The 23,748-nt window shown below is 31.9% G+C and overlaps 3 protein-coding genes across 4 annotated transcripts; 1 reads left to right on the top strand and 2 right to left on the bottom strand.

Annotated features, from left to right (window-relative positions):
• The first annotated feature begins 213 nt into the window (after positions 1-213).
• On the top strand, positions 214-7,505 carry LOC114192212 (CRM-domain containing factor CFM3A, chloroplastic/mitochondrial). The gene is made up of 9 exons (XM_028081856.1): positions 214-1,172; positions 2,152-2,641; positions 2,718-2,848; positions 4,464-4,814; positions 5,683-5,839; positions 6,100-6,392; positions 6,702-6,761; positions 6,888-6,977; positions 7,065-7,505. The coding sequence occupies exons 1-9, from the start codon at positions 360-362 to the stop codon at positions 7,173-7,175; spliced, it is 2,496 nt and encodes an 831-aa protein (XP_027937657.1). The 5' UTR covers positions 214-359; the 3' UTR covers positions 7,176-7,505.
• A 14-nt stretch (positions 7,506-7,519) lies between these two features.
• Positions 7,520-12,513, bottom strand: LOC114192213. Its single transcript, XM_028081857.1, has 9 exons — positions 12,388-12,513; positions 12,051-12,263; positions 10,304-10,533; positions 9,660-9,721; positions 9,253-9,462; positions 8,822-8,951; positions 8,243-8,583; positions 8,011-8,155; positions 7,520-7,908 (listed from the first exon to the last, which is right to left on the bottom strand). The coding sequence occupies exons 1-9, from the start codon at positions 12,395-12,397 to the stop codon at positions 7,672-7,674; spliced, it is 1,578 nt and encodes a 525-aa protein (XP_027937658.1). The 5' UTR covers positions 12,398-12,513; the 3' UTR covers positions 7,520-7,671.
• A 5,226-nt stretch (positions 12,514-17,739) lies between these two features.
• LOC114192240 lies at positions 17,740-22,649 on the bottom strand. Of its 2 annotated transcripts, XM_028081893.1 has the most exons (9): positions 22,419-22,649; positions 22,147-22,320; positions 20,486-20,703; positions 20,112-20,173; positions 19,759-19,968; positions 19,309-19,438; positions 18,788-19,101; positions 18,555-18,699; positions 17,740-18,456 (listed from the first exon to the last, which is right to left on the bottom strand). In XM_028081893.1, exons 1-9 carry the CDS (start codon positions 22,429-22,431, stop codon positions 18,214-18,216), a joined length of 1,509 nt encoding a protein of 502 aa, XP_027937694.1. In that variant the 5' UTR covers positions 22,432-22,649; the 3' UTR covers positions 17,740-18,213. The 2 variants fall into 2 exon arrangements, with proteins under 2 accessions (XP_027937694.1, XP_027937695.1); XM_028081894.1 differs by lacking the exon at positions 22,419-22,649 and having other exon boundaries at positions 22,151-22,320.
• Between the last annotated feature and the right edge of the window lie 1,099 nt (positions 22,650-23,748).

Here is a 23,748-nt window from a genome sequence, read left to right as displayed (position 1 = left end):
ATTGAACAAAATTAACAAAAATTGGGACCTATTTGAACACAAAATCAAAATTAAGACTTATTTGAAAAAACTTGACAAAAATTGAGACAAAAAAGGTATTTTAATAAAAAAAGAACAAGAAATAAAATAAAATTGTTCAGTGTAAGATGATTGGTCAGTGGGAAGTAGTAGTCCATCCAGCCCCCTATCCACTGTCGTTTTGGCCAAACAAAAATCAGCATGGATATGTTTTTCCGCACCGCAAGGTAAATAAGAAGCAGAACACACCCCAAACAGAGCAGAAGCAGAAGGAGCTACTTCCATTACACCTAACAACATCATCATTTTCTTTATCTTCCTTCACCAATACCAATGTGATTATGGCTGTTGTACCCACTCGACCATTTTTCGACTCATTTCACTCTTCACCGTTCTTCTGCAACTCTCTCTTCCGCCACTCCCTCACACCCTCTCCCAATTCCACTTTCCTCCGTCCCAAATCACTCATCATCTTTCGCTGCAATCCCGCCAAAAGATTTTCCTCCGAAAACAATTGGTTGAAACGGTGGAGCCACCCTGCCAACCAATACTCCCGTCCCAAACCGCCACGCGCGGTTCTGGATTACCAGGGTTCCGGAAATGGGCACGCGTCAAAATCAGGTTTTTCGAGCTCTGACGAGGAGGGTGGTGGTAACAGCCGTGAAAGTACTATGGATAGGATTGTGGAAAAATTGAAGAAAATTGGATACGCCAGTGATGGGATTGAGAATAAGGAGAGAGTGATAGAAAAAGGGTCAGTGGAGGATATATTTTACGTGGAAGAAGGAATGTTGCCGAATGCACGAGGTGGGTTTTCTCCAGAGTCTCCATTAGGGTTTGGAAGATTTGGAAGGGATGATGGGGAAGCGAGGTTTCCGTGGGAGAAGCCAGAGGCTGAAGAGTTAGAAGAGAGGAAAGACATAAGAAAGAGAAGTAAGACCTCTCTGGCGGAATTGACCCTTCCCGAGTCAGAATTGAAGAGACTTCTCAGGTTGACTTTTGAGAAGAAGCACAAGACAAGAATTGGGGGGAGTGGAGTTACTCAAGCTGTTGTGGACAAGATTCATGAGAGGTGGAAGACGGCAGAGATTGTGAGGCTCAAGTTCGAAGGCGAGGCCGCGCTCAACATGCGAAGGATGCATGAGATACTGGAGGTTTGCTGTTTATCTCTGCCTTCTTGTGTGTTTAGAAAGTATTGCTTTTGTTGCTAAACTTGTAGGGTCCATGGTGGGAATGAGAAGTGTATGTTTTATTAAAGTGAAGGTTGAAACCCCTTTGTGAAGTGTGTATGAACTTGTTTTGGATAATTAGAAGAGTTGTAAAATTGCTCATGTCCATGCAACTTGAGAGCTTCGTCAAATTCTCTATAGTAGGTATACAAACAATGTCTTTGTCATGTCTTCTGTGTATGGAAGTAGTCTTTTACACCAGTAACTGATGGGACAAGCTCGTGGATATGCCATCAGTAACAGAATAGCACTGTGAATTGTATTTCAATGAGCTTCCCCCATTTTTTTACCTTCTTGTGCTGGTTTCTGTCATTTATTTAGCGCCAGATGGATGCCCAATTGCCCATCCAATTATTTTTTTTTCTGCTTTAGACATGTCAAACTCAACGTGGGAAATACGACTGACAGAATGGCCAGTGAATTGTTGATATATATACAAATTGCTTTAGGATTTAATCCTTAATTGCTATGATTAATTCATGCTCGTCGAAGACTTTCCCTTTCCTGGGATTGGAGCTGGACAACCATATTATGAATTTTATAATATCAAACAGGTTTTTCGTAAGATGTTTTCGTGACCTTTTTCTGATGTCTGTAATTTTTTTCTTTGGCCGTGACACCTATCTTTACAAATTTTCCTGTGTACTGATAAATAACTGAGTCGAGAACTAAGCGTGTTTGAGTTTGGTAATACTTTTCTTCTTCAACCTAACATTTGTCAGAGAGATGAGATTATCCTAGGGATTGATTTGAACACTATCTGTAGAATGTGTATATTGCCAACACTGCTTGCTGTGTGCCATTGATTAGAATGTGTATATTTCCAATTTTTCATTATACGTTTACTACTTTGACTATCAATAACTATTGTTGTATTCTTGTTTATTCTTAAAACCACATTCAGAGAAAAACTGGTGGTCTTGTAATTTGGAGATCTGGCAACTCTGTTTCCTTATACAGGGGTGTGAGCTATGAAGTTCCTTCAGTACATCAGAATAAACAAATGTACAAGAAAAGTGAGAACTCTTCTATGCTTTTGCCAACACCTTCTTATAATCCTGTGAGGAATTCTCCCAACATTGCTTCTAATTCTGGGACAAGTGAACCATTGGCAAATTTGGAATCTACAAATGACCAGAAAGAAAGAGACGATCTTCCCAAAGTCAGTTATGAACTTGAAGTAGACAAGTTATTGGATGGGCTTGGCCCTAGATACACAGATTGGTCTGGATGTGATCCATTGCCTGTTGATGCGGATATGCTTCCTGCAACTGTTCCTGGTTACCAACCTCCCTTTAGAGTTCTTCCTTTTGGTGTCAGATCAACACTTGGCTTAAGGGAGGCAACTGCTCTACGACGGATTGCAAGGACTCTTCCTCCACATTTTGCATTAGGTTTGATATTGTTTCCCTTGTGCATGTGTAGTTTTGAATTTTATTCTGACTATACTAAATTAATGATGATATGTAGGTAGAAACAGACAACTTCAAGGATTAGCTGTAGCAATGATTAAATTGTGGGAAGTAAGTTCTATTGCAAAGGTTGCCCTCAAACGAGGTGTACAGCTAACTACCAGTGAGAGAATGGCAGAAGAGATCAAGGTGATTAATCATGCACTTCCCTATTCAACTAGTGAAAACTATTGACTCTGTTTTTTGTGATTTTGACTTTTCATTGTTCCAGAGTTGGTTTTCCATTTCCTAATGCATAATCTTTCCTTTTATGTGTGAAAATGTTCATAATTTGTGTTTTATCGGCATCCATTTAGGTGGGCATTTGGTAGAAAGAGTTTGTAGTTTCTCAGTAACCTGGACTTTAGAAAGTATGTTTTCCATGCTTGGTTTACCTTTTAAAAATTATCATTCCTTGGAAATAATGTTTCCCAGGAATGGTGTTTGATCAATTTTCCTACAGGAAGAGGTGAGAACCTAACTTTCCTGGGTAAAAATAAAAAATGTATGAAAAAAAAAATATAATGTTATCCTTATTAGATCATTTAATGTGGTTAGGAATTAAAGATTTTAATAAAAATAGCACATTGCTCTTTGATGTCTACAAAATCTATATAAATATTCCCAACAATATTTTTCACCAATCAAACAAAATTTAATCATTCCTAGGAATCATAATCCCCAGAATTCAGATTCTTAGGTATGTAAAATAATTCTAGTACCAAACACCCCCTAAATGGTAAGAAATTGAAAGCAGTTCATAATGTAAATTTGTAATTCTCTAAGTTTTGAACTTTGGTCTTGGGGAATCAGTTAATAAACCTTGGCACGGATTTCATGACGGTGTCACATCTGACCTGGCAATGCTCTCACTGTCCCATTTTCTGTTTGTGTTTTATTAAAAATCTGTTGATGAAGCCTTAATTCCTTTGTTATCACATGTTTTTGCTACTTTGAAATGTCCCAAAGTCACTAATATCTGTGATATATGGAGTAATAGAAAAATTAACGCTTGTTAGGTTACTGACTGTAAAATTGTGAGAAAAAGTAGTGCTTATATTTTGTGTAAATAAAATCATTGTTGTTGACAAACGAAACTGTTAGCTTTGTTTATTATTTACTTAGTTATGTATTCCTAATCCTTTGAAATGTTCTTGTTGCATGCTATAATATGGTACCTTTTACTTTACTTTTGGCTTTTTCTTTATTTACTTGATAAGGTGTACTGGTCTCTCACTGCCTTGGATTGTAAATTCTGAGATATATCTAACACTATTATCTTATATGAAAAATCTTGGGTATTGAAGTGTGGACAAAGCACATACTCACAGTAGCTTGTTCTGGAATTTTAATGTTCAAGAATGAATGAGGAGGAAGAATTATTTAATACTTGGTTGCAGAGGCTCTAGTAAAATGTCGACCACTATCCATATTGATATAGATTCATATCAATGTGAATATTATGATGAATAAATAATGTAGATTAATGCATATATTGGCATGGTGTTGGACGAAAGTATTTGCTGCTAGTGTGCCAACATATCAGATATGAATATCGAGTTACTTATTATTATCATGTACTGAAATAAACTTTGGGTAGTTTATTATATGCATTTTTAAGTACATATAGTGGATGATTTGTGTAACCTCCCAATATTTCTATTAATTAATGACAAACTATATATTTGTATAAACTTAATTTAATATTTAAAAAATTATGGTCCTTGCAATTTGTTGATCAATCTTGGTTTGTTTCTGGCTACAGAAATTGACTGGTGGTATACTACTGTCCAGAAATAAAGACTTCTTGGTCTTCTTTCGAGGAAAGAATTTTCTATCAGCAGATGTCACTCAAGCCTTGCTGGAGAGGGAAAGAACTGCAAAAATAATGCAAGATGAGGAGGAGCAAGCGAGATTGAGAGCATCATCACTACTCATACCTAGTAATAATACATCAGAACTGTTAGCCGAGGCAGGGACACTTGGTGAGACTTTGGATGCAGATGCAAAGTGGGGAAAAACATTAGATGAGCGGCACAAGCAAAAAATAATGAGAGAAGTAGAACAACTACGGCATGCCAACCTTGTTAAAAAATTAGAACAGAACCTTTCCTTGGTAAGTACTTTAATTTCCGATAATTAAGGAAGCCTCTAATTATCGTGCTAATGGCTGTTGCATTTAATCTCTCATCATCCTGTGTGATTGTAATGATTTTTCCTCTAAGGTTCTTTTTCAAACTTAAATAGAATTGCTATTTTAGCTGGAGTTTGACTACTGGCTGAACCATTTCATAATATTTTGGTGAATTTTTAATAAAATTAGTAGGGAAAATTTTTTAAGTGAAGTTTCATTATCTGTTCTTGAAATAGTTATCAATATTGGTGGAGGTTGCATTGCAGTATAGGCAATATTGCATTATCAGTGGCTGTTATTTTGAAAATTAACTTCATTGGGCTGGTAACACTTTCTTTAGTATAGATGTAACTTTAACAATTATTTGTGAACGCCCCTCTTCCCAAATTTATTCACCGGGGGACTTTCCCTACTCTCAAGTTTTCTTCTTTCTACTTAGATTCGGAAGTAATAATAATGTAACTACGTGAAATTTGCTATATAAAAGGTGAAGAATCATATTTGTCTCCTTAAATGATGACATGGCCAATCAGCCAATGATATTGAAGAGAATGAAGTAAAGATCATAGTAGGAAATGGGCTAATGATTAATAGAACAGAAACTTTCTTCACATTATTAACGAGGGTAAAACTTTTGTTACAGCTAGTACACTTGTTTAATTTTCTAATGTGTTTAATTAGGCTCTCGCATAAACCCTAGACAATCGATGGTTTTAAATATCATTACACCATGTTTGATTCCTGTAGGTCTTGATAATCTTTATTGTCTCTTTGTGTATCTAACTTCACTCTAGGATTATTCTTTGAGTTAGAATTTTCTTGATTGTAATCACTGAATTTTGCTTACCAGGCTGAAAGAAAGTTAATGAGAGCTGAAAAGGCCTTATCGAAGGTGGAGTTGTCTTTGAAGCCTTCAGAATACAAAGCAGATCCTGATAGTATAACTGATGAAGAGAGATTTATGTTTCGCAAATTAGGATTGAAGATGAAAGCCTTCTTACTTCTTGGTAGAACTCTATTCTAAATTAATTTGCTTACATATTTTAGGACCATTTGGCACACTTAACTAAGTTGGTTGGAAGAAATCAGATAGAAAAAGGTTGATCTTATAAATCTAATCCATGGTAATGTTACCTAAATAATAATATTGCATCTCTAAAAGTTGAGAATCCATTCTTAAAAGTTTATATACACAAATTTCTCGATCATTCCATTTCTCAGGTTACTGTGTTGCATATACAAATCTAATAATAATTTATGGATTCAGGTAGACGTGAAGTTTTTGATGGTACTATTGAGAACATGCACTTGCACTGGAAGTACCGGGAACTGGTCAAGATAATTTTAAAGGCTAAAAGCTTTGAACAAGTAAAGAAAATTGCACTAGCACTTGAAGCAGAGAGTGGAGGTGTTCTGGTCTCAGTTGACAAAATTTCAAAAGGATACTCTATAATTGTTTTTCGGGGTAAGAATTATCAGCGTCCTTCAACATTGAGACCCAAAAATCTTTTGACAAAGAGAAAGGCTTTGGCACGTTCAATTGAGCTCCAACGACATGAGGTATGTATACAAACTCATACTCTATGATATTATTTTCCATTTAGATCTGGAGATAAACATTTGCAGCAGACAGTTCTACGTTTCACTGTACCTCAAACAACAATTTGCAACAATATCAGCCCACATAGCCACTGGATTATGGAGACCAAAATAATGGATATTCTGTTTTTAACATCAATAGGAGTAAAATAAAATAAGGTTTTAATGTCAGTCTAGTTGGTTTATCTGTCTTTCCCTCCATGCAGACCTGTATGCACATTCATACTTGTTGAGCCAAATGATGAATTAACTCTTTATGTTGACAAACAGGCAATCTTGAAACATATGACAACTATTCAAGCTAAAGTGCGGAAGCTAAGATCCGAAATAGTATGTTTTACTGATCTTGAGATTTTTAGTATTTCTTTGCAAGCCAAGTCGTATGTTTTATGGAACACCGGTTTCCTGTTATTTGGCTTGAATCACTTTTCATATGCCTTAAATCACTTTTCATAGGAACAAATGGAGAAGGTAAAGGACGAAGGAGATGAAGCCTTGTATGACAAATTGGATTCTGCCTATGCTACTGATGATGAGAACTCTGAGGTTACTCTCTGCCATAATAACTCCCACCAAAAATCTTATGAAACTGTTTTTCATTATGGTTTGGTGTGTTGATTGTTTAATGTATAGGTGGAGGATGGTGAGGACGAAGATGAGGCATATCTCGAGACCTATAATAGCGAAAATGACAGTGAAATTCAAAGTGAAGTTGAAAATGATAATATGTATTCTCCAATCTGAGGAATTTGCCTCACGAAGTCGAAGCCAATAATCATGCGATTTGAGGAGACTCCAATCGCTTGTGTGAATCATTAATTCACTGGACCACATGCTGATCGAGAAAGAATATTACAGCTTCAGATCGAACCACCGAGAAGAACATGCCAGATTCAATGATATTGTTATAGGGCACGCAATTAGATACGGTCCTGAATCTAATAGGAAGCATTGAAGTTTCCATGAGATGTATGTATATACATTTGTTCGTACGATATTCTCTGGAATTGAATTAATTCCACGGGTCTGTTAATATCTGCTGAGTTTTAGAATTTTGTTTCATGGAGTTTATAAGTTGCATCGGGTAATTTACTACTAGATTTCAGCACGAAAACGGCACAGTAATCTTCTGTCTTGATAAAACTATACTATTAATAGATATAAAAACCAAACTTCAAAACTCAAAAGTGATAGTTTAACATTGTTCCAATGTATCATGCAACAATTTGGTTAAAAATATTTAGGATGGTTTTTCTATTTTCTTAATGGATTCCCTCAATTCTTTTTGAACAGCTGTCCTTGAAGGTGACAGAATGATATCACCCCAAACAGAACCAGGTTTCATTATGAGATTGGGTTCTTTATGAAGTTCGTGGATGGAATCAGCTTCAGGATTCAAATTGCGTAATGTTTCCAAGCATTTGAATTCTTCAGGATCTATAAGTAGATTGTGATCACCATCCTTCCACCCTATAAGCTGTAATGTATTACAAAAAAAAATAAAAAAATTATTTTCATGACATTTTAATATTGGCACTAAAATCAAACTTTGACCATGTGTAAGATTGTTGAAATTGACCTTTGGTGGACCACCAACAACATTTGTGGAATAGAGTCTGGCATTATCAACAAGTTTGCAGTATCCTGGAAATGCATTAGCAAATCTTTTGTGAGATTTCAACTGGGAATTAACTCTTACTGCCCTTCCCGTCATGATAGCTCTCCTGTCAAAATTTCAATGTGAAATGTTCGCTGTCAAATCCACAAAACCAATTACCTAACTAGTCATTTGGTAGAACTAACATTGATACCTAATGGCTCTAACAACAGCAAGATAGCCATCACAAACCACACCAACTAGCTCAATTCTGTAAGGCTTCCGCGTGTGTGATTCTCCATTAGACATTTCCTTTGATTGATCTTCTTCTGTGTTATCTACTTGCTCCCAGTAATTTTCAGTGATTGTTCCATCTTCTTCTACTTTATATCCTACTCCCATTCTGTATCTGTACTTATGAACATTTCTTGCCATGTCAATAGTCTGTTCCACAAATGGCTCCCATGATAAGGTACCATCCATGATTACATCTCTTCCCTCATTAAGAGCTGTCACCAACAGAGATGATGCAGCATCAGTGGAAGATTGATGCACCTGTATGGAATTTGATAAATATAAAGCTGTCATTCGTTAAAAATAATTAATAAGGATCTAACAAAACCATTTCGTCATATCTAAATTATAAAGGAATACTTTATGTAATTGCGAAAGTTCTTATCATTTATTTTGGATTGTTATATGTATCATTCGTAACATGTTGCACATATAATAATGATTGAGTTTAAAGGAAAAGTGAGAATAACAACATGAAAGTGTTTAAACAGATACTTACCAATTCAGCCGTTTGGAGCATGTCATCATGATGACCTCTGGAGCTAAGAGCCCTATATATGACGTCACTCTCCTTAAATGCATCTGCCTCAACCACCACAGCATTTGAAGCTGCCCCAGACCAAAATGGCCTGCCAAAGCCATTTGATATGTATAAATAATCTTACTTAATTCCGTATGAAGAATTCCTTTCACACTTGAACATTGAATAATGAATTCTAGCAAGTCAAATCATCACATTTACTAGTAAAAAATAGTTAGACCAGTGTTATTAGTAATATTTTTTGAAATTTGGTTGTTCATCATCATTTACTCGTTATTCTTACCTTTAGTACACATTCTTATTATTTTGCGTTGAGACAAATTTTATAAACTATTAGTATTAGAAAAATGATAATAATGCAAGATTAGAATTAGGTTGAGTGATAATACTCTTTAAGAATGTCTTTAAGCACAGTGCTCTTTCCAGCTCCCATACCACCTCCCATGAATAACAAAACTGGACTCCTCTCACTCAAGGCCATGGGCACCATCACGTCTGAATGTTGCAAGTCACCGTTTATTGCTTTCATCTCATCCACCAAAGTAGAAAACACTCTTGTCACCTGCAAATTCTTGCTTACTCTTGCAAACCTCTGTTTCCTGCAAACATAGCATCATGTTGGCTATAACAAATATTTAATACATGTATATTTACTTCCATAGGTCATTCCTCAACTACTTAGAAGCAAAATATGTTATCAAAACTTTGAAAACCTTTAGTTTCATTACAATATTGTGACATTAATTTGTACTATTTTAAAAGGAATTTGTATAGAGGAAATAAAATAAAATTTTACCTTGAAGCTGCCAATAAAATTTCTTTGAGTTTCTTTTTGTGTCGAGACTCGACACTTAAAGCCTATAAATCAAACCAATAAAAATTTAATGATTAATATAAAATTAGTTAAAAAGAAAAAGCACCATTAGCAAAGCAAGGGAAAAAAGGATAATGTTTTACCACTTTGAAGAAGCTAATATGAACTTTTATTGTTATTATTTATTGTATTATAGCAACTCAAACCCCACTTATGACAAAATTTCAAACCAACCTTATATTAAAATTTGGTACAATTGATTGTAACTAGCTAACAACCATCATGGACATATGTTTTCTTTATTAATTTCACATGTGATTAAGGTTTTGTTTTAGCACGTATTTTATCAAATAAATGAAGCACTCTCCACCGAAAGCAAGAGTCCCACCAACATTCTGCTTAATATTAATATAACCATGAGCATGTGAGTGTGCTTGTAATTATTATTCAATTTGTGAATGGAAATTCTTTGAGTGCTAATTTTATATTTTAATGAATATTTGTTTGAAATTGATTGATGAAGTTTATAGATATTTGTAATATTAAGCTATCTCTATATTTTTATTAAAATATTTTTTTAAAGCAAAAAAAAAAGATGAATGGACAAGAAGAGTTAAGATATATACCAGACTAATAAGAGATGTAGCTTGGTTCCAGTGAAATGCTAAATAACTGAGAATGCATCGCTCAAACTCGTCAACCAATTTCATATACAGAGAATCAGTGTCGTCATCATTGATCTGGGAAATATATTCATAGATGTTTTCATCATATTCTTTGGACTTTCTCAAATACTCCTGGGCCAATATGCATAGTTCAGGAACCTCACTAGGATCTTCAAATCCCATTTGTCTTGCTACATCCAGATCAATTATATCGCGTATTAAAAACATTACCAAACATATATTACGCACAAACTTAGTTATTTATGTTTGTTAGCGATATAAGCGTTTTCATTTCAATTATTACAACCATATCAATAAAAGAAAACCCTTTTTATGCTATTACATTAGTAGGTCTTCTAATCACTGATGTCCATCCGGGATGATTTCCTTGAAAATAAAATGATATTTTAGTCTCTCTATTTATATGTGATAAATATTTACTTTTGTAGAATTAAGTTTTATGATAAATAAATATATAAAGATTGTAAAATAAGTTTTATTTTTCATTATTAAGATTTTTTTTTAAATTATTGAAATTAATTAATAAACAGGTGATTAAGAAAATTAGATATATGTCTACAAATAAAATAAACTATTTTTTATTATAAATAAGGACAAATATTTTAGAAACTATAAGTGTCTTGTTTGGATGTTATTATTGCTTGTAAATATGTTCAACCATCGTCACATCTATTATATTCATTTCATATACATGTTGGAATATATATATATATATATATATATATATATATATAATTATTTGATGAAGTAAGCATTTAAGACTAATAACGACATATACTGAACTTTAAATAGTTCTTGATTTAAACATTATTAGAAATGACTCATCGTTCAAGATCTTTTCGTATAACAGTCGAGATGGAGGTGGTCTAAAATTTTTTTTATTACATTAAAAGTATTTATTTTTTAATTCCAAATAATTATCTATTTTAATTTTATAAATGGACCCTTAATTTCAATACCAAATATTTTTAAATAAACAAAAACTCATTTTTCTATTATATTTTATTTTTTAATTTTAGAATAACTAAACTAATTCTTAAAATAAAAAAATAAGAGCAATTCAAAAATAGATTCCAAAATTTAAAATAAAAACTGGTTTTTTACTCAAATGTCCCGAGGAAGAATGGGTTGCTCATTGATTGACTTGTCAAATAACTTTTAAAACACCTAAAAAACCTGTTAATTTCAACATAAATAGTATAACGTGTCATTTTAAGTCAATAAATGGCTATTGTAGTAGTTATTGTTTTTAAATTATTAAAACAAGTTTCATCTTAGAAGATGGCTTACTTTTCTTTTTGACACAGTTTTGAAAACGATTTTATTAAATAATTGAACATTTCGGAGGCAAAATCACAATCTCTTTAAGTTTTTAAAATATTTACAGAAATGGTCTTTCAAACACTGAAAAAAAAATACAAGGAGATAAAGACATTCTCCCACCCCATTCTGTTGTCTGATTTTTTGTTCCATGTTAAATGTGTGGACTATTGGTTGCTCAGTAGAAGAACCTAGAAGGAGTTTGACGTGGAATATTATACTAGTTTGAGATTATTTATTTTAAAAATAAAAATCAACAAGAATCGAAAAATTCTAGCTCTGGAAAAGGAGGTGTGGATTTGAATTTAGGGCATAAGAATGGAAGAGAGAGAGTAGAGAATTGAAAGCCCCAAAGCAAAGGTCTTACCAAAATAGTGGGAGAACTTTTCGATCTCTCCAAGACGACCAGATTCGGTCCTTTGCAGTAGTGGAATCAACTTGTTGTTCTTCCTATGTTCTCCTCTTACCCTCTCCCTCCACCAGTAGTGGCTGAAGGCCGTGGCAGTGACGGCGGCAATTAAACCCGCCGTCGAGACAGCAAGAACATGTGACAACTTCATTACTTTTCCGATACAACTGTCTGAAAATTTTGTTGTAGTATTTATTTGCCAAAAAATGACATAGATGTCATAAACTTATGCATGAATGAAATGAAGAAATTGTAAAGGAAAACCGAGGAAAGAGCAGCAGAGAGAGACACTGACCTTGCTCCATGTTTATTGGGTTTTCAGAATGAGAAAGGACTGCTTCTTGTAAGTCATCACATGCTTAAATATTGACTTAAATGGATACAACAGTACAATAAAAATAAAACTGTCTAGAAAATAAACATGGAGCATGTCCAAAACATTAACTTTTACCATCCTGTTGTGCGGTTAGATTTTAATAATATATTATTTTTAATTAAATTACATTAGATTTTATTAATATATTAAATACACCTTTTAGTTAACATTCAGACTATATCGTATCAAACAAGCTATCATGACAAATTTTGACAAATTAAGTTAAAAGTATTATATTAATTTATTTTAAGATTTTATGAACAAAATATATTAAATTTTAAAACAAAAAGAATTATAATTTCGTGTAAACTCAAAATATATTTAATCCTAAATTATTTTTTCTCTTTTAGTTCAAGTTTATATTTTCTTAAGCATTTTATAATTTGTTTCCTGATAAATACTTTAAATTAATAAGTATAGTGAAAAGAAAATGATAAAAATATAATATTAAAGATATTAACAAATTTAAGTATTTAAATTTAGCATAGTATTAAAATGTTGGATTAAATACTTCAAAGTGAGAAAACATAATGGTCACACTTATCATTTTTTTAAAATAATCAACTATCACCATAAAATTTTAATATTCTGAGTTTTTTTAAAAGGTTCTACACTTTTTTAGAGAATGTGCTGTTTAATATTTTAATACATCTTAAAATATTTGTACGTTTTTCATATCTTAAATATCTTATTTTGTACTGAAGACTTTGTTTAATAATTTATATACATAATAAGAACTTAAAGCAAAGAGGTATAATTTATTTTAATTTAATCTACATGGCCACATGTTTTTTTTTTTTAAATTCCAATCTTAGCCACTGGTAGGTTTAGGTTTAATAAATGCTGGAGAGATGGGGACAAAACTGACAAAGACTCTGTCAGTCTTGCAGCTTTACTTATATCTTGTTGCAGTTAAAATCCAACGGCAAATGTTTTTCTTAATTTTCTTTCTTATAAAATTCTAAATTTGACGATTTCCAGATCTCAGCCACGAAGCTTGTTTATGATTATCCTTTAAAATATTCTTCCCTCTCAAGCCACACATGTTATAATAAAATCATAAAAGAGGTAGGTGTATGCCTTTAAATATTATTTTTGTTTGATTTCAAAATAATATTTTTAATAATTTATTCATTTTATATTAAATAAGTAACATCAATCCCAACTTATGATTGATTTTAATATGCCCTGTTGTTTTTAAAAACAAAAACGTGAAGCATGACCACAATGATGGGTAGGAATTAATAATATAATTAATAATTTGAATAAATTCTTGTTTCTTTGAAGCATGATCTCCTGAGATATTTTTTCCCACATGGCATATTTGCCAGCAAAGTTAGTAGAATAAAATTTGGTTCCAAATATTTTTATTCTCTACGTTAAATTCTCACCTTCATTTTTTTTTTTCAACTTTTACGGGAAAATCGAAAACTTAAATTGAAGCTTCATTTTACTACTTTTTTAAGAAACCGAAAATCATATATCTTTATAAAATTAAAATTAAATAATCAATTTATGAAATTTAATATAATAAGAAAATTTTAAAACTTTTATTAAAATCTGTAAACTATGTTTAGAACCACGGTTTTAAAATGATGAATACATTTTTATTTTAAACGTGACTTTGCTCTTGATCAAATTATTAAGTGGGTGTTCTGAATTGCGATTTCTACTCTTTTTTTTTTTTTTACTTTTTTTAGAGTCGTGTTTGGATTTATGAGTTTCTTTTTCTTTTTTTTAAGTTGTGCATATTAGTATGAATTTGGTTTGTATTTTTTTTCTTTTCAAAATTGTGGGTATGGAAACAAACAATTTTAGTTTAAAGGGATTCATTCTGATGATGGGAAGACATTATGAACCTATAATAATATGTTCAATTGAAGGTAATTATAATAATGAAGATCACAAAGATAATATTTTAACTTAAATTAGTGTACAACTTGACCTACAGTTTGGAGCAATGAATACGTGAAGAAAAAAGAAAAAAGATAACATAGGCTAATTTACATTTATTTATTTATATATATATATATATATATATATATATATATATATATATATATATATATATATATATATATATAAATAAATGTAAATTAGCCTATTTGTGAATGCCCTCCTTCCCATTAAAATAGTTTGCCACTAAATTACATATTATTATATAAATTACAAATTATTGAAATTTAAAATATTTTTTTTATAAAAAAAATTAGAATTAACTTATAAGTTAAAATTTAAATTATTCTTTAAGATTCACTGTCAAGATTTTAGATAATTGATTATAATCCAGTGGGTCAAGTACGACACCCAAATACTCTCAATGTTGACTAATCAGTGACTTGTCCGATAAAACATAACAAGAGTCATGATCTATATGATAGTGGATGGAGAACTATTTACAAAAAAATAATCGTCATGTTCATAATATCACCCCAAATGTTATCTATTCAAATCTACCTATGTCGTTTTCTTTCTCAACATTCAATTTCGGCTAAATAATTAAACTATTAAATTAAATAAAGTAAAATTAATTTAAGAAAACAAAACATTAAAATGATAAAATTTAAAAATACTAAAATATATTACAAAAAAAATAAACTGAAAAAAATAGAAAATATATTACTTTTATAATAAAAAACGTTTTTGCATAATAAAAACAGACTTTAAATCTTTTAAATTATCACATTATTATTATTATTATTATTATTATTATTATTATTATTATTTTCCCCATTTATTCTTAACTTTTTATTTCTAAATCTTTGCTAATATATTATTATTATTATTATTATTATTATAATGATTTCTATTTAATTATTTTCGATATATAATTCTATTCTACTAATTATATTTATTTTATTACATATATATATATATATATATTAATGAATTAATAATAATTAGTTATATAAAAATATAATATACTGAGAAAGCAATCGATTCCCTGTTACATATAATTAATCAATTTTGAATTTACAAAAAAAATGTTTTTGTTTCATATTTTATTATATATTGAGATGTTTCTTCACCAATTTTATTTATTTATTTATTTTATTATTATATTATGAATCTCAATGATGTTTAGTTCTACCAAATAGATGAAGAGGATAATTGAAATTAGTTAAAGAGATTATTCAAGAGGAAGTTAGGTGTGCGTGTGGAATTATGAAAGTGTTTGAGATTGAATGGTTTCAATTTTATGGAAAATGGTAGAGGTGGAAATGCTTCAATCTTAACGGTTACAACCCACAAAATTTAGGGAAGTATAGGCCCATTTCTTTATTTACTAGGTTGTGTTTAAAAGATTATATCCAAGATCTTATCTTTAAGTTGAAAAGAGTTCTACATAAAATTACAAATTATTCCCAATCTTTTTTTTGGAAGGCAAATCTATGCTTGATATTGTGGTGGTTGCAAGTAGATTATAGATGGAATTAAAAGAAGAGAAAAAAATGTTTATTTGTTAAGATTGAGTACTAGAAAGCTTTTGACTTTATTAGATGAAAATTTCTATTTTATACGATAGAAAAGATGTATATATATATATATATATATATATATATATAGATTAATCGTATAAAGGTATGTGTTTGATTAGGGGTGACAATGTGAGTTGATCCAACCTATTCAAGTCTACTTCGCATTTGGGCCATAAATTGTAGGTCAAGTTGACCGGTCCCATGTTAAAAATGTGGACTGAAAAGTCTGGTCCGCCTTGTATAAGTTCTAGCCAACAAGCTGATCCATTTTTTTATTTTTCAAATTTTTTATGATAAAGCTTTCCATGTTCAACAAATTTAGAAATTTTACAAATTCACAAAAATTAAACAAAGACTTTGGGGAGTTAAATGATAAATTGATAATTTAATATTTTTATCGTATTCATATTCATATTTTGACATAACAATGTATTTTTCAAATTTTAGCACATTAAAAATATATAATACTTGCTTTTTTTTTCATTTATACAAGAGTTTGAAACGTTCAGGCAGAAGTTTAGAAGGAAATAACTAATATACATAAGTTCAAGTTTTTTTTTTTTTTATGCAGAACGCAGGCTAGCCTGCGCAGGCTACAGGTTATATGGGTTGGACTTTTGCAGACCAATAGGCTCAATATTTAAGTCTGCCCTGTCTTCTCTTGATAGGTCGACCCCACCAAACCAAGTCCACATTGTCATCCCTAATTTGAAGTCCTCCACGATGAGAGTCTTAGTTAATGGGGGAGTCTTACAAAACATCAAAGACCTTTTAGCCCCTTTTTTGTTCCTTATTGTGACAGAAAGATTGGTTGGAATGGTTAGGATAACAGCAAAAAAAAAAAATTACTACATGAAGTTAAGGTACGGGATAGAGAAGTGTTAGTGAATATGCCCCTAATTTGCGATTATACCTTATTTACAAACACAAAAAATATTATGTAAGAGCATTTTGAGGTGTTTTGAACTAGTCGTCGTACTCAAGGTTAACTTTTCTATAAGAGGAGTGGGTTTAGATGCAAATATGGTATTTAGATATGCATAGTTGCTAAACTGTAAAATCACGAATCTTCCTTTTACTTGGGAATGATCATAGAAGACAACTCTAGAAGTTATAACATGTGGAAAGGGGGTAGTGGAGAAGGTTAGGAAACGTTTGACTTGGCTAAATGGAAAGAAAAATGTCCTTTGCTTGCAAGAAGGACATGTATGCTAAAATCGGTGCTAAATTGCATTACCCTTATTTTGTGTCTTTTCTTCAAAACTCCCACAAAGGTGGAAAGAGATATCAAGAAAATTTAGAGAAAGTTCCTTTGGGTTGAACCAGCGAAGGTAGGAAGATAATTTGAGTAAAATGGGATATTAGTTGTAAGCAAAAGAAGAGGGAGGATTAGGCAGTAAAGATTTAAACATGTTCAACATTGCTTTACTAGGAAAATATAATGAAAATGGAGTTGGAGGTTAGCAAGAAAAAGAAAGGTTTATGGAAAGTAATTCTGTAATCAAAATATGAAAAATGGAAAAATCCTAACAAAGGGATTCACAAAAGTCACAAATCTTTGTGGTGGCAGGCTATTAAGAAAGCAACAAATGAAGGGGAAAGGGGAAAAGGGGACAAAATTAAACTCTGGGATGATATATGTATTCTGGAGCAACCTTTTCCAAGATTATACGCCAACTCCATTGACAAATCTGGTGCAATAGTGAATTTTGGAAGATGGAGATGTGAAGTGGAGAGGTTAGTTTGAATGGGAAGTAACTCGGTTAGATAGACTTAAGGGTCTCTCTTAAGATATGGAAGACACATTGAAATGAAAAGATGTAGGTGAAAGACTCTTACAGTGTCGTATCTCCCTATATAGTCTTTGATAACATGTCCTGAACCCTTGATTGAACCTTCTTCTAGTGGCTCTGCACGCAGGCAACCTATGGATTCATGAACATATTTATTGAGAACAACTTGCTTTGTTTATTTTTGTTTAGGTTACAACGCCAGGCTTCGATTTATCAGAGTATTATATACAGCTAAAAATCCTCCAATGAAGTCAGCATGTTTCAAAGGTTTACACATATGTACATTAACAAACTTTAATGACCATATATTGATGACGACAAAACGATTTCATTGCAGTACTCACTCATTCTTCTCACTTGTTTTCTTCGCCCGCTAAACCATAGGAATGACAATATAAGACAAGTTGATACCCCAAACTTCGTTTGATACTCCAAAATTTGGTTTTGGGGAACATATGATGCAACAACATTAGTTATTGTTTTCTGATGGATTTTTCTGTTTTCTGAATGGATTTCCTTAATTTCTTTTGATCATTAGACCTTGAAGGCGAAAGAACAATGTCTTTCCAAACAGAACCCGGTCTCATTATAAGACTCGGTTCCTTGTAAAGTTCGTAGATGGAATCAGCTTCAACATTGACTCTGTCCATCATTTTCAAGCAATCTATTTCGTTGACATCTGGCGCATCATGATCAACATCCTTCCACCATATGAGCTGTAATGTGTTACTAGCTTGTTAGCTTTTTGACACTACGCTTATTCTACTAAAGTATATAATTAATCACAAGAGTTTCCAAAAATGTTTGAATTTACCTTTGGTGGACCACCAATAGCATTTGTGCAATAAAGCCTGGCATCATCCACAAGTTTGCAATATTTAGGAAATGCATTGGCAAATCTTTGGTGAGATTTCAACTGTGAATTGACCCTCACTGCCCTCCTTGTCATGATAGCTCTCCTGTCAAAATAATAGGAAATGTTTAGAACTCACATCCACAAACTAATTCCCAAACTAGTATTATGTTAGAACTCACAAACGTATATACCTAATCCCCCTAACAACGGCAAGATATCCATCACAAACCACACCAACTAGCTCAATTCTATAAGGCTTTCGTGTGTGTGGTTGATGTCCCTCGTTTACTTGCTCCCAGTAATTTTCAGCAATTATCGTGCCGTCTTCTGATACTTTATACCCTACTCCCATTCGATATTTATATTTGTGAACATTTCTTGTCATAGCAATAGTTTGCTCCACAAATGGTTCCCATGATAAGGTACCATCCATAATAACATCTCGACCTTCATTTAAAGCTGTCACCAGCAGAGACGATGCAGCATCAGTGGATGATTGATGCACCTATTCAGATTTCAAAGCAACTGTTAGTTAAAAGTAGCTTATAAGGGTCAAGGATATGTAATCTTTAGTCATAACTAAATTACCATTTTTCTAGTTTATTTTTTATTTGTAGATAGCTTCAACATGCATACTTCATATAAAATGGTGAAATTTGGAGTCAAAAATGATAGTAATACAAGTAGAAAGAGTTTTCAAACAGAAGCATACAAGTTCGGCAGTTTGGAGCATGTCATCATGATGACCTCTAGAACTAAGGGCTTTGAATATGACGTCACGCTCCTTAAACGCATCTGCCTCGACTACCACAGGATTTGAAGCTGTTCCCGACCAAAATGACCTGTGAAACCATGTAAATTTGCAAAGTTAGGCCAATTTAATCATGTTTGTAACCTTGAATTATCTTATCCAGAGACATTCATACATTTAGGATATTGTTACTGACATATATATCTTTCTGTAGATCTTTTCGTACATTGTTGAATTTATATAGGTAACATTACACTTTTAGCTTTGTATTTGCATAACTTACAAAACCATAAATTTGATGAGAAATATCCTTTAGTTATTCATTTTTCATATTGTGAGTTTTTTCCCAAAGACATGTGGTAAATTTGAATAATGATAATACTGAAATAGTAGGGTTAAGATGTTGATTACTCTTTAAGAATGTTTTTAAGAACTGTGCTTTTTCCAGCTCCCATGCCACCTCCCATGAATAAAAGCACCGGACTTCTCTCATTCTGGACGCCGGAGGTTGTGTCATTCGTCTTTTGTGAATCGACATTTATTGCTTTCATTTCTTCGACTAAAGTAGCAAACACTCTTGTCACTTTCAGATTTCTGCTCACTCTCTCAAACCTCTGTTCTCTGTACACGGACAACCACCACCATTATTTCAACTAATTTAATCTATATAATTCATTAATATCCCAATTTATACATTTCAATGTTATTATTATTAACAACTTTTTTGTCGTTAAATAGATTATATATAAGTCTACTAAATTTACCTTGTAGCCGCCAATACATACTTTTTTAGCTCTATTTTCTGCGGTGACTCGGCGTTCAATACCTGCAATTGAGACCAGGAAATTAAACATAAGTATCTTTCACAAAAGAATGTTATAATATTGCAGTATATACTTATGCCTCTGCACTTTATGTAACTCTGTCACTGAGCACTGTTCCCACCACTACCTCATCATAACTCTTCGTAATAATTTTATATTCAGCATTTCAGAAAACATTTAACATTTATTTTTATATTTAATTAGATACGTTGAATATATGGATTTTAATTAATACCTTAAAATCCTATTCGATATATCTCACATTACATATAGTAAATAATGGGATAACAAAAGTAGAGATAATGAAAATATACCTGACTAATGACATAAGAAGCGTGGTCCCAATGAAATGCAAGATAACTGAGGATGCATCGCTCAAACTCATCGATCAATTTTCCTGATAAAGTGGGGTCCTTTTGATCAGCAAAATATTCAACAACACTTTCCTCACATTCCTTCCACTTTATCAGATATTCATCTGCCAATCTGCACAGTGCTGGAACCTCGCTCTCTTCCAATCCCATTTGCCTAGCTGCAATGCAAAGCACACATTCACCCTTCAACAAACTCATCATCTATGTTTCTGTTTTTTTTTTTTTTAATTATACTTGTTTTTCTTTCCTTTTTTTTTTAATTATAATCAACAAAATCACATGGTTTGAATTGTAGTAAAAATAATTCTCCACAGAAAGAAAAAGTCAAAGCATGATATAGAATTTCAAACGGGGTGTGCATACACGACAAATTTCAGCAGCACTTCCTTCTTTTAATATTGTAAAAATTATGACCGCATCGGACTTTAATGTCCCGTTGAAAACGATATATACTGTAGTAATAGTTCGTGACCGCCCTAAGCTCACGTCTCATTCTTTTCTCTCTCTCTCTCTTTTTTTCGGGAAAAGAAGGAAAATGAAAACTGATTTGAGTGGTTATCTATGTGTATAAATTAGATGACTCCAACCAGTTTAATACTAATTTTCCCTTTTAGTAAAAGAAAAAAAAATTGGATCAAATAAATTCAAAGAAAAAGTATTTTTAATGTGTACTCTTCCTTTCGTTATCTCAACATGTATAAACTATCATTAAGTTTAAGCTCTAAAACAGTAGGTTAATCGCTTTATTGTGCAATAAAGTTGATGTAATCTTTGCCGATAAAGTTTATGTAATAATGAGAAACGGACAAGGCTAGTTCGCTGTTAACCCCTGAAAAACAAGAAATGAAGGGAGCAAACTAAATATCAGAGAGAGTGGGTGTAAATTTCTTCTTAATGTGTTTGATTAACGTCCTTAACACGCTTAATTTTGAACTTTCCCATATCCAACCAATTCAAAAATATTAAAAATATGTATAGTAGCTTTGAATTGAACGTGGGTGTAATGTTTTAGAACATGAAATCAAACACGCGCTTGGTTATTATTTCTTTGTAATACATATAATTCTATCAAAATTAACTTTAAACTAAAAACTTATGAAACACGAGTTATTGCAAAAACATTTATTTTCGAAGAGATTACTGCCTAATTGAAACGACAAATGCTGGAAAAAAGACTCTCTCGTGCCGAGAAATTGAGACGATACGTGAACATGAAAGGAAATTGAAGGAGAAATGAGTCATTCCATTCACCGGGGCTTAAAATTAATTTAAATTAAATAAGATAAGTTCTAATGTATTTCCCAACATAATCTTATACTAAAATATAAAACATGTCTAATTTAGAAAAAAAAAATTACAAAATAAAATTTATTCTCCTGCTTTGGCACAATTATTCTGCGGTTTTTGAAGAAAAAGGTGAATAATTTCACTTTCATAAAAAACATTGATCACTTATTTCTTATCCAAACCGTTCTCTTACTTTTAGGTGGGAGTGTTTGGCATCCATTGATGTTATCAGGAGTTGGGTTTCAAGAATATGGAAGGATTGATTTGAAAGAATAGCATGAGAATTAATTAAGAGATAATTAAGTAGTAATTACCGACATAGTGAGAGAACTTCTCAATCTTGATGAGACGGCCAGAATCTGATGTGCGTAGGTGGGGAATGATGTTGTGGTCTACGACCTCCCTTGACTGCTCAGAAATTATTCCGGCGAAGGACGCAGTGACGACATGTGAGGCTATGAAGCTTATCATTTTACCGACAGAACCATCTGAAACAAAGAAACAGACAGAGAGAAAGCTAGGTTTATGAATCTGTATGGCTTTAACGATTCAAACATAGGTAGGTTTTTACTATGATAAGACATACCTTGCAACTGCATGTTGTTGTTGTTGAAGATTGAATTTGGAATGAACGAGAGATGGATGGCTAGAAGCAGAGTGAAGGGAAGTGGAGCGAAGGGGCCAATGATGGCGTGGCTACCCAACCTTATTTTATTGTTTCTATCAATCTCTCCTTGTTACTAAAATAGGATTGCATCAAATGAATTTAAATGAAATGAAAACGATAAACAAAAGTCATTGCACTGCTAACGTGCTTATTGCGAGCGTGTTTTTGGTCTTTGCTATAACTTTTCAAAAGTAAACCAAACACGTACTTCCGACTTATTCTATTATTTTAGCGGGTGCGGACAGGACTGTGTTCTATTGCAATTTTAAGAATTTGTATTTATTTAATATTTTTAGATTATGTAATCAAGTATTTTGTATTAATATTGTTCTAGAAACATGGGTTCGAATTTATTCTACAATTCACATATTAGTTTCTGAAACGAATTCCGATGAACATCTATAAATATCACGGTTTAATTTTTTTTTTATTCACTGTAACAAAAATTACTTTAGACAACAATAATATAAAATTGTGAATTAAACCACAAAAATAATAGGACTAAAATTTAGAGAACAATTATTTAGACTCGCGTAGTCTAGATGAACGTAATTATAAGAAATAAGTCACGGTTTTCAATATCCAAAAATTTTAAAATTGTTACTTAAAATCCTCATAAAAGAAACGATTTTGATGTACGTGTCTTTTAAAATTTCACAATTTGAACATTGTGAGCTCTTGACATTTTTAGTCTAAAATCAAAAAGAGGGAAGAAATTTAAATTGTTGCGTTTTCGAAACTAAATTTTATATTTTCAGTCAAAAAAGGAGTGAGGGGATATTTCTAATCTAAAAGCTTTAATTTTTAGTGTATTTTACACCACATTTTTATGAATTAGCCCACACTTTTACAAGCAACATTTATATAAATGTTGTTTAACATAGTTTTTAAGCCACATCTACAAAAATGTTGTCTTTACTATATTTAGACCACATTTTTATACTCGTGGTCTCGTTTAGTGTTGTTTAAAATCATTTTTGTTGTAGTGATCAGATAAAATGTAAGTACATTATTATATCAATTTTTCAATCCTCTAAAACAAGGTGAAAATTTTCTTTCAATTTGGAAGAAATGATTTAAAAAACTAATAAAAATTAAAATTTTAAATTATATTAAGCACATTAAAATTTTAATTAATTAGTTTTTTGTTTACAAAACATGTTATTATTAGGAATCCAAATGAGGAAGTGAAACACGATATAAGAATAAAAACCTATAAATTCATTGCCTTAAGGTTTTGGGTTGAGAG

The sequence above is a fragment of the Vigna unguiculata genome, chromosome 7, assembly GCF_004118075.2.
Source record: "Vigna unguiculata cultivar IT97K-499-35 chromosome 7, ASM411807v1, whole genome shotgun sequence".
Classification (NCBI taxonomy): Eukaryota; Viridiplantae; Streptophyta; class Magnoliopsida; order Fabales; family Fabaceae; genus Vigna; species Vigna unguiculata.
Note: the sequence above shows the minus strand (reverse complement) of the source record. Positions and strands in the feature narration are given on the sequence as shown.

Coding starts and splice junctions, on each gene's coding strand:
- LOC114192212 (XM_028081856.1), top strand. CDS start 360: ATGGCTGTTGTACCCACTCGACCATTTTTCGACTCATTTCACTCTTCA. Junction 1,173..2,151: donor GGATGCATGAGATACTGGAG/GTTTGCTGTTTA, acceptor AACCACATTCAG/AGAAAAACTGGTGGTCTTGT. Junction 6,393..6,701: donor TTGAGCTCCAACGACATGAG/GTATGTATACAA, acceptor GTTGACAAACAG/GCAATCTTGAAACATATGAC.
- LOC114192213 (XM_028081857.1), bottom strand. Junction 9,463..9,659: donor ATTTTATTGGCAGCTTCAAG/GTAAAATTTTAT, acceptor CTATGTTTGCAG/GAAACAGAGGTTTGCAAGAG. Junction 7,909..8,010: donor TTGTTGGTGGTCCACCAAAG/GTCAATTTCAAC, acceptor AATACATTACAG/CTTATAGGGTGGAAGGATGG.
- LOC114192240 (XM_028081893.1), bottom strand. Junction 19,439..19,758: donor CTTAAAAACATTCTTAAAGA/GTAATCAACATC, acceptor ATGGTTTCACAG/GTCATTTTGGTCGGGAACAG. Junction 18,457..18,554: donor CTATTGGTGGTCCACCAAAG/GTAAATTCAAAC, acceptor AACACATTACAG/CTCATATGGTGGAAGGATGT.